This window comes from Primulina tabacum, chromosome 11 (genome assembly GCF_025594145.1).
Source record: "Primulina tabacum isolate GXHZ01 chromosome 11, ASM2559414v2, whole genome shotgun sequence".
Classification (NCBI taxonomy): Eukaryota; Viridiplantae; Streptophyta; class Magnoliopsida; order Lamiales; family Gesneriaceae; genus Primulina; species Primulina tabacum.
The window spans coordinates 21,807,392-21,818,083 of record NC_134560.1 but is presented as its reverse complement, the minus strand read 5'-3'; the positions used below and the strand labels follow the sequence as shown (position 1 = coordinate 21,818,083).

At 38.5% G+C, this 10,692-nt stretch overlaps 1 protein-coding gene across 1 annotated transcript; it reads left to right on the top strand.

The window, feature by feature from the left end:
- The first annotated feature begins 7,233 nt into the window (after positions 1 to 7,233).
- LOC142517999 (uncharacterized) lies at positions 7,234 to 10,256 on the top strand. Its single transcript, XM_075620565.1, has 3 exons — positions 7,234 to 7,552; positions 8,250 to 8,540; positions 8,894 to 10,256. Exons 1-3 carry the CDS (start codon positions 7,397 to 7,399, stop codon positions 10,046 to 10,048), a joined length of 1,602 nt encoding a protein of 533 aa, XP_075476680.1. The 5' UTR covers positions 7,234 to 7,396; the 3' UTR covers positions 10,049 to 10,256.
- Positions 10,257 to 10,692: the final 436 nt, after the last annotated feature.

The window sequence follows — 10,692 nt, the reverse complement described above, 5'->3', positions numbered from 1 at the left end:
CAGGATTTTCACTGACCACAAGAGCCTGAGGTACTTCTTCATACAGAAAGAGTTGAACATGAGGCAGAGGAGATGGCTAGAGCTAGTGAAGGATTATGACTGTGACATTAGCTACGATCCGTGTAAGGCTAATGTGGTTGATGACGCTCTGAGCAGGAAGCACACAGTGATTGCTCAGTTGTCGATACAGAGACCGCTACAGGCGGAGATTCAGAGGTTTGAGCTTGTAGTTTTTCTGCCAGGGGCGATGCTCCAAACCTTACTACTCTAACAGTACAGCCGACATAGAGAGACAGAATTCGGGTAGGGTAGACTTCTGACGAGCAGTTGCGGAAGTGGAAACAGAGGGACGAGGCTAAGGGCCAGAGACTGTATACAGTTGTGGACGACATAGTCAGATATATGGACCGCCTATGGGTTCCTGACAGTGATTCCCCAAGAGCAGATATCTTGAACGAGGCCCACAGCACCTCGTACTCCATCCATCCAGGGAGTATGAAGATGTATAAAGACCTTCAGACTCTTTATTGGTGGCCGGGAATAAAGCGAGATATTCTACGTTTTGTCTCCGAGTGTTTGACATGTCAGCAGGTCAAGGCCGAGCATGAGAGAATTGGAGGAAAGCTGAGACCACTCCCTATTCCCGAGAAGAAATGAGAGAACATCACCATGGACTTTTTGACAGGGCTTCCGATGACTACTGGGAGATATAATTCCATCTTGGTGATAGCTGATCGGCTCACTAAATTAGTTCATTTTCTAATGATTAAGAATACTTTCACCATGACTCAGTACACAGAGCTGTATATCAGAGAGATAATCAGACTGCATGGGATCCCAGTGTCCATCGTGTCAAACAGATATCTGAGATTCACGTCTGCATTCTGGAAGAGTCTTCACTAGGAATTGGGTACTAAGCTGCTATTCAATACTGCATTCGATCCTCAGATAGACGGACATTCAGAGAGGGTGATTAAAATTCTGGAGGACCAACTCCGAGCTTGCATGATCGACTTCCAGGGCAGCTGGTGTAATATCCCGACCTTTTATCATGTTATTGTTGATGGTGTAATTTATGATTTATTGTGATAAGGTATGGTTATAGATATTTTAATGGTTATTGGTTATGGATATGTTTATTGGAATGGTTATATATGGTTATTGTTTATGGTTATTGTCTGGAGTTATGTTTATGGTTATTTTTGTTTATGGTAATGAATGAGTTTTGTTGATGGTTGTGTTGGATGAATTGAGGATGTATTGAGATGCTAATTTCATTGGTATTGAATTGTATTTGAAAAGGTTGGATTTAAGGTGAGTTGGGGTGTATTTTTGGTGCAGGGGACAGCGCCGCTGCGCCAGGAAGGCAGCGCTGGGCGTACAGGGGGCTGCCAGGGCCGTATCCCTAGTGTTGCATCACTGCTGGGCAGTTCCGCGGTGCTGCAGGCGCCGTAGCGCCATTTGGGCGGTGCCGCGGCGCTAGTTGTGCGAGAATTGCTACTCTAAAACACATTTTTGGTGTATTTGAAGGCTTTTAAACTTAATTCTAGACCCTTCTACTCACTTCTCATTTCTCTCCTTCTCTTTGATCGTTTCTTGCCTTCTCCCTTCAAGATTTTCTTCCCTTCAATCTCTACTCAAAGTTCAAGGGTTCTAGTAGAATTTTAGTGTCTCCTACCTTAGACTTCAAGCTACAAGTTAAGACTTCTTTATTTTTGGGAGTTGGAAGGGTTTGAAATATTAAGAGTTAAGTTGGGTTCTTTGATTCATTGGATTATTGGTGATGATTTATGGTTATTATTGTGATTATTGTTGTAGGAGTCATTCAAGATCATCATAGCCATCATAGTGTATGTGGGTTGTAAGTAGAAGCTTCCTTTCAAATGATCACATGATATATATGTATATAAGCCATGTTTGTTGATGTCTAGCTCCTTCCATTGTTATATTATTGATGTATGTATTGTTATTTGTTCATTGATCCAAGAATACCATTGAATTCATTGATAAGGAGCTAGTACTCTATTGTTGCCTACCAAGTATTTTTTAAATTGCCTCAATGAAATTTCTCATGATCAAAGCCAAGGAAATGATAGTTAATTCATGCATGTCATTGGCCAATTTCATGATTATGAGTATCTCTCACAGTTTTGATATATATTTATATCAAAGAGATGCTATCCACAGGTCACATGTCACAGAACTATCATTTTCTTTCTTTTAATTCATGCCATGTAATACATCTATATTCCTTTGTTATCTATTGTTCATTGAAGATGGTATTATTCATTGTTAATTGCCATTGCTATAGCCATGTTTCAAGCCAAGCCATGTATATGTACTTGTTATGTATATCTTTCTACTTACTGAGTTTTGTCTCATTCCAGTTAATGTCATGTAATGCAGGTTATAAAAAGGAATGAAAAATAGATTGTCTAGGAGGAATAAGTCATATAGCAAGGAAGGGAAACTTTTGAACTTTTGTCATGAAACTTTTGTTTTGGGGTACATTGAACATTGAAAGTGTGGATAATTTTGTATTTTGCAAATGAATTATGGGAAAAATTTATGTTGACTTCTGGCTTTGTTTTGGTTGATTCAAAGGTGAATGTTTATGTATACTAGTTTTTAAAATGTTTATGATGTTAAATGGTATATTGTTCTTTCCTTTTTAAATGATAAGGCTTCCGCATATGTTATTAGTTTTAAAATGTTATTGGCATGGGAATGGGTTGTTTCAGCTGGGAGCTGAAGTTACCTCACGTGGAGTTTTCTGCAACAACAGTTATCAGACATCGATCGGTATGGCTCCATACGAGACACTGTATGGGAGGAAGTGTAGGTCGCCAGTGTATTTAAATGATGTAGGATAGAGAGCAGAGTTGGGTCCGAATATTGTCAGGCAGACAACAGAGATAATGGTCAGGATTCAAGACAGGATGAGGACCACTCAGAGCTGTCAAAAAATTTAGGCAGATCAGAGGCGCAGAGATCTCGAGTTCGCAGTAGGGGATCAATTTTTTTGTGAAAGTCGCACCGATGAAGGGTGTGATGAGGTTTGGGAAGAAGGGCAAGCTCAGCCCTAGATTCATTGCTCCGTTCGAGATCCTAGAGAGAGTTGGGACACTCGTTTATAGAGTTTCCTTACCGCCGAATCTGGCGGGAGTTCATAATGTGTTCCACATCTCTATGCTGCGGAAGTACATGTCGAATCCTTTGCATGTGTTAAACTATGAGCCAGTTCAGCTGACACTGCACCTGTTATTTGAGGAGAGACCCATTCAGATTTTGGATAGACAGGAGAAGAGGGTCCGGAACAAGGTGATCCACATGGTCAAAGTCAAGTGGCTGAATCATTCCGAGGAGGAAGCTACTTGGGAAACTGAGACCGAGATGAGGAGTCGCTACACGGAGTTATTCGGTATGTTCTAAATTTCGAGGACGCAATTTTATTTAAGCAGAGAGATTTGTAAGGTCCAAGAAATTAAATTTATGTAACCTGTTATGCATGCAACCTAGGGTTTTATTTAAATTATGTGTTTATTTATTTTTATGTATTTAATGCATAATTATTGCATGATAGGATTCATTTCACGATTTTTTTAAAAGTTCACGCATTAGGGTTTCTAGATGCATTTCGCGCTCGATCGAAGAACGGAGACCGGGGAATTATCATGAAAATTATTTTTATTATATGTTTATTTTTTATTCATTAATAGGAGGCGTTTTTATGGGTGATTTTGAAAAAATGGGCCTTGGTGGGCATTTCTACTCATCGGGTCGTAACTGTTATCGGTACGCAAATTTTAATTATTCGGAGGACTTTTTGAGGGTTCGGGCGATATTTTAAAAAACGTACCAAAACAAAATATTTTTAGGGAGCATTTTGGAGCTTTTTGGGTTTTTTAGGGATTAATGGGCTCAAACCCTTTTAAACCATATAATTTTAATTAAGGGCTCATTTAAGCTTAAGCCTTTTATTTAATTACTACCCTAAACTAACCCAAACCTAAATCCCACTTAGCAGCCACCCGCATCCCCCATTCAGCAGCCTCTCCTTCGGTTTTCCTCAGCAGCACTCGTCCATAGCTTGGTTCTTTGAAGAAAACCTTTCCCCTCTTCTCCGATGTTCATCCTACGTGCACATCTTTAAGTTTTCTAGCATATAATCATCAATGCACGCTTGTATCTTGTTTTTTCTTTATTCACGCCATAATATTGCTATCATTTATGTATAAGCATGAGGGTTTTGTTCGGTTAGCATGAAGGTTCGTTTGTATGCAATTTTTTGTTATATTTGTGTATCCATGTGTTGTGTACTTACGTTTTTATGATTTGATGCGAGGGGGCTGTCATGTGTCGATGCTAAGGGGCTGTACATGATGGATTAGGGGCTGTCACGAGGCTGGAGACGAGATTGGGTGTGACAAGCTAAAGACCGAGAGGTGGTGTTGAGGTGTGTCATGTTTTGGGTTGTGGATCGGGTATAGGGTGGAGCTAGCGGTGTAAGGGCTGAACCGAGGCATGGACCAGACCCTGGTGGGTCTGAGACACGGCCCAGGTAGGCTCAACCATCACTGAACCATACATGTAGCCGGCTGATCGATTGTTAAGGGGGTGAGACTCGGGTGTATGATTTCGGGTTATGGTGAGCATGTGCACCGTGGAGATTGCATGGGATGTGGCCGAGAGTCATGTAGGTCCAGTAGGGTCCTAAGGTGGGCTAGGATGGTCTGGTGTGTAGCTGGTCCCGTCGGTTGTAGGCTAGGATTGAAAATATGGTAAGAGTTGCACCTAGGGTTTTGATTGGAGCGTTGCAAAATTCTTCCAGAAACATTCGGAGTATGGTCGAGAGGTTTAGGGGTCTGATCTTGAGGTTTCTAAGGCTGTAAATATGTTTATAAGGTGTGGTAAAAAGTTTGAATAATTTTGGTTAAGTTTTGGTTCGATTCGGGTTAAAATCGGGACTCTGGTCCAAGTTTTAAAACAAATCATTTGAGTTTTGTAACGGGCTCGAGTTTATATCTAAGAAATTCTTATAAATATGTTTTGAGATGTTTTAATGAGTTTGGTAAGCTTCGGATCGAAATTTAGAGGTCCAGGAGTAAAACGATCATTTTGGGTTTCCGGGGGCAAAATGGTCATTTTGCACCCGGGTGAGTTTTTGGTCCTGGCAGCGCCCTGAGCACAAATTTATCATGTTTTTAAATGTTTATGCATCATGTATATGATTTTTATGTAATTATGAAAATACGTTGCATGCTTGATTTTAAGAAAAACTTACGTTTTTTCACGATTTTGATAAGTGATGAAAATGGTGATGTTTTGAAGGATGAGAATTGATTGTGACTAACGATGTATATGTAAATGCTAATGATGTATATGTAAAAGCTAATGATGAGGCCTAGGCACAGTAGATGTCGCTGATGTCCGACAGCCGCCGGGTACCATGGTTTTATGTAGATGAATACATCGTATAATGATGAAACGATAAAGGTGATACGAAGGTCACAACTAAGGAACTAAATTCAATTAAAGTTAAAGTTTAAGAATATAATGATATGATGAGCTGTTTTGACACGCATGTTTATATAATATGTTTATACATTTAAGATCATGAAGCGTATTTTATTACAGTACCTTTCATTATTGCTTGCTACGTATATGTATTTGCTATTATCGGTTCAGGTGTGTTGAGTCTTTAGACTTACTAGGTGTGAATAATGCAGGTGAGCATGTCGTTGAGGAGACGGGAGGTGCCGAATTCTGAGTAGGCAGGACTGGATGCACGCGTACGACCCGACACTTTTCTGCACATTATGATTTTATGAGTTTAGAGAGGACATGAACATTTTTATATGCTTGTTTTCATACGCTGAGGATTACTAAGATTTTTACTCGTTTATGTTTACGCTTATTTTGCTGGTCGAGTTTGGCCATTTTAAACTGATTTATTTTTTAATTGTCAAATATTAACGATTATTTTTAGAACAATATATTTTTTAGCAGGGTTGCATGCATGAAAACTATTTAAATACTTATTCTCAAAAATGTGAGTAAAAAAAAATTAGCAGCATTTTAAATTAGTAGACTTTACACATTAAATGCATAAAGTAAATAAACACATTGTTTACATAAAATCCTAGATTGCATGCATTCAGGTTACATAAATTTAAATTTTCTTGACCTTCCACACTATTGATGAGGAGGCTGGAGGTGCCGAATTCTGAGTAGGCAGCGTTGGATGTATGCACATGACCCCGAGAACTATATTTTCCGCACATCACGTTTTTATGAGTTTAGAGTGGACATGAATATTTTCATACGTTTGTATTGACATGTTGATGATTTACAGGATTTATACTTGTTTATCTTTATGGATATTCATGTTGGCCGGGGTGGCAAATTTTAAACTGTAGTATTTTGATCGTCAATTGATTACGGCTATTTTCAAAGACGTATTTTACAGTAAGTAGTCTTGCATGCATGCATAAAAGTAATTTTCAAGCATTAGCTTCTTTTTTTAAAATTTTTTTTTGCATTTTAAATTTAGGAGACATTTCAGAATTCTTGTTTGAATATCCTTTAATATTCCAAGAATTTCTTATTGGTTTTCAAAGATTTTCTTCACATTTTGTTGTACATAATATAACATATTGGCATAATTTTGTATCGTATTTTGAATTTTTCTAAGATATCTGGAAAGTTTAGAGGAATCCGGTACTATTTCTAGGAACCTATTATTTTGAATCATAAGTTTACTTTATTACTGTTATAAGTTCCTCTGTTTTATTAATATCTAACCTTGATTAGATTTTCTTTTTACAAATATTCCAAAGTTTTGGAATAAATCCTGCACATAATTAATCTCGAACTTAAGTTCGGATTCATGTTATTTTAGAAAATTCTCCTTCTCGAACATTTGATTACATAATAATAATAAATTTATATGTTTGAAATAATTTTACCTAGTTTCCTATTACTATTTTTGGCCCAGTAAAATCAATCATTTTAATTAACATATATAAGAGTATTCTTGTTTTTTTTAATATTTTAGGGTGAAAATAAAGTTTTTTAGGTGTAGGGAGTTATACTTGAGTTTGAGCGTTTATTTCTAATTTACCTTTTTTTTCACCAAAAATAAATAAAAATAAAATAAAAGGCGGTGGTCAATCCATAAAATAGTTGACGAGATCACAACGCGACTCGGGTTACAAAAAACACGTTTTCTTCCTAATTCCAAATCCAAACGTATGACAGTCACCCCAAACTGGCCCTTACACAAACCCTCGTTTTCAAATCCTCCGAGCTAAGCGAAAGCAAACCATTAATATCGGTCTTCTGCACCAAGAAATTTCTCTACGGGGTAATTTCTGTACATTTTTTTTCAGCAGCTATGGCATCTGGATCAGTGGGACGGGGAGGAAATTCGGGCTCGAAAGGATTCGATTTCGCATCTGATGACATCCTCTGCTCCTACGAGGATTACGGTAATCAGGATGGGAATAATGGAACCCACTCCGATTCTTCGATCGGAAAGAATCCCAATAAGGTAAATTTATGTTGGAGTTTCTTGTTATTTGTTGTGATTTTTTTCGTGGGGAAGGGGCAGTTTGTTTCTTAATTGTTTATTGATTTTTTTCTTCTGTTAGGGTTATATGTTTTAATTTAGGATTCATTTTGGTTTTGACTTTTGTGTGTTTCTGAGATTGATAGAAATTAAGGTTTGTTCAAGGAATCTTCTGAAATTAGCTACATCTTCATATATTGTAACTAGAGAATTAATATTTGTATTATTAGTATTATTATTAATAATTATTATTATTATTTTGGCTAGAACTGTGTTTACGATCTGTTATAGATGGTTGTTTTGCACCAAGTAATTATTTTTTCATCATGATTCATGCGTAAGCTTACTTGGTTGATTAATGGAACGAGTCTGCTTGAGTATTCCATGTTTTCAATTTCCTTGATGTAAAAATATTATGGTCATGCAACTAAGAAGGTATTGTATGTTTTGATCGTAAGAGATGGGCAAGTAATGATAAAAAGATTAGAGATGAGTTCATCAGTCAAGCGATAACAATGCGTTAGTGCCACTTACTTGGACTTTCATGTTAAATTATTGCCACGGTCGTGCTTATTGGCTGTTTATTGTGTCCTAATTTTTTAATTTACTATTCACTACTACTTTTAAACTGTTGATGAAATATATACTTCGCAATGAGTCTCTACTTAAAATTAAGCAGGAGTTTAACAAAAGCAGAATGGCTAGGACATCAGTGTATCCTACCACGACTTATAGTCCACCTGAAGAATCTTCATTTAATCAGGATGTTGTCTTGACTGTTGAGAAGACCATGAAGAAATACACTGATGATCTCATGCGTTTCCTCGAGGGAATTAGTTCGAGGCTGTCTCAGTTGGAATTGTATTGTTATAATCTTGACAAATCTATGGGGGAGATGCGCACCGACCTAGTTCGTGATCGTGAAGAATCGGAGTCAAGGCTGAAGTCTCTAGAAAAGCACATGCAAGAGGTCTGTTTCTGAATCTGTGTATATATTGCTATAATGCATCTTGAATTTTCAAGTTTCTGTGCATGATGCGAGTTTTCTATATGTTTAGGTTGGTGTGACGTGAATACTGTATTCTGGAAATTCATAGAACTTCTAGGGACAGATTTATTTGCTAAATGATGGTGGTTACGGTGCATCAGGACAGTGCAAATTATGTTCTTTTCCTATGTTTCTGATCCAATAAATTATACCTTTATATTTTTTGGCTCTAAATTTATTTACATTGTCTTATTCAGTGTCAGCCTTATTATAAATGTTTCTTTCACTATTACTATGTTAATTATGATGACCTATTTATTTTGTTTTACATGCAGGTTCACAGGTCTGTGCAGATTTTAAGGGATAAGCAGGAACTTGCTGATACTCAGAAGGAGCTAGCTAAGCTTCAACTTGCACAGAAGGATTCCTCTTCAGCTGCGCGTAACGAAGAGAAACCTTCCCCACTTGCTTCTGAAGAAAAGAAAAATGAGAACTCGTCTGATGTAAAAAGTCAGCAACTGGCCCTTTTGCAAAACCAAGTGGCCCCTCAACCGTCTCTCCCTGCCCGACCAGTTGAGTATCAGCAGCCATCTATGCCTTCCCAAACTATGCCACAAATACAAGCATATTACTTACCTCAACAAATGAATAATCAACCTGTCCCATCTCAACCATCCCAGACTCAATATATACCCGCACAAGCTCAACTTCAAGACTTCTCTAGGATGTCACCACAGCCCACACAATCTCATGTTAACCAGGGACCCCAGGTTCAGTCGTTACCTCTGTATCAGCAGCCGTGGCCACAGCCACAGCCACAGCCACAGCAACAACAACAGCAACATCCTGTTCAACCATCCCAACAACCAGTTATGCAAACCCAGATTAGGTCCTCATCGCCAGCAATTTACTCGTCCTACCTACCTAATCAATCAAATCAGTCTCCCACAGAAATGACTCCCACTAATATACCAGTGCAAGTGTCCTATGCTGGGGCAGCTCAACCTGGTTCTGTTGGTCCTGATGCATTACCGTATGGTTATGGTGCTACCAGACCAATTCAACCACAGCCTTCATCTCAAACTCTCAAGACTGGTTTTGTTGCTCAATCCAGAGATTTATACATGAATAGTGGGTCTCGTCCAGCACTTCCCCCTGGAACTGCTTATATGGTGTTCGACGGTGAAGGAGGAAGGACACATCATACTCCTCCACAGCCTCATTTTCAGCAAGGCGGTTATTCTCCTACCAGTGTCCCTCTGAATGCACAGCGCATTCCTAGTACCAACATGGTTATCCCTCCGTCCACCCGCAATAATCCCTACAACGAGTTGATCGAGAAATTGGTTAGCATGGGTTATCGGGGTGATCATGTTGTTGGTGTCATTCAGAGGCTGGAGGAGATTGGTCAGCCTATTGATTTCAATGCTGTACTCGACAGGCTGAATGGGCACTCTTCTGGAGGTTCTCAGAGAGGATGGTCTGGTTAAAACATCTTGGAATTGAATGGTTGCAAGTACTTTTTCTGTGTTTTCTGTTATTGTGAAATGAATAAAGGATGGCCATGTATGCGTTGTTTTGGTATATATTACAGGGATACAGAGATTTGTTTTAGTTATGTAATCTCGTATCCGAAGTTAGTACTGGTTGTATTACATGATTTGATTCATTGTCAATGTTAAGACCCGTTTGGATGTATTGCTTTGAGTTTTGGTGGTTCCCAATTGATTTGCCAAGTTTGATGTATTTCGTTCAAAAGCTGTCTTTATTTTCACCACCAATTTGTTTTTACCGTAGCAAGAAATTTCACATCAATGATAACTTGTGAGAGTACTTTCAGCTTTTGTGGTGTTTTTCCAGCTGGAGGTTTGAGGCATTTTGCAGGAACACCTGATCCTACAATCCTTGGGACCATGACGAAGTTAAACAGCAGCCCAAATTGTTACTTGCGGACAAGCGGAAGCTGGGAAGGTTGATCATTGCAAGAGAAGAAGAAATCGGCCAGCCCAAAAGAATATTCTTTTCATGATCTCTTTTTGTGCAGTCCTGAAATGATCCTCTTACTCATCAAACGCTGCATTACTATCTTTATCTGTTTGTGAGAAGACAACCGTCATATCATTTGTATCAACGA

Excerpts from the sequence above, each read along its gene's own strand:
- LOC142517999 (XM_075620565.1), top strand. The coding sequence starts at position 7,397 with ATGGCATCTGGATCAGTGGGACGGGGAGGAAATTCGGGCTCGAAAGGA. Across the intron at positions 7,553-8,249 it reads TCGGAAAGAATCCCAATAAG|GAGTTTAACAAAAGCAGAAT; the intron begins GTAAATTTATGT and ends AAAATTAAGCAG. Across the intron at positions 8,541-8,893 it reads TAGAAAAGCACATGCAAGAG|GTTCACAGGTCTGTGCAGAT; the intron begins GTCTGTTTCTGA and ends TTTTACATGCAG.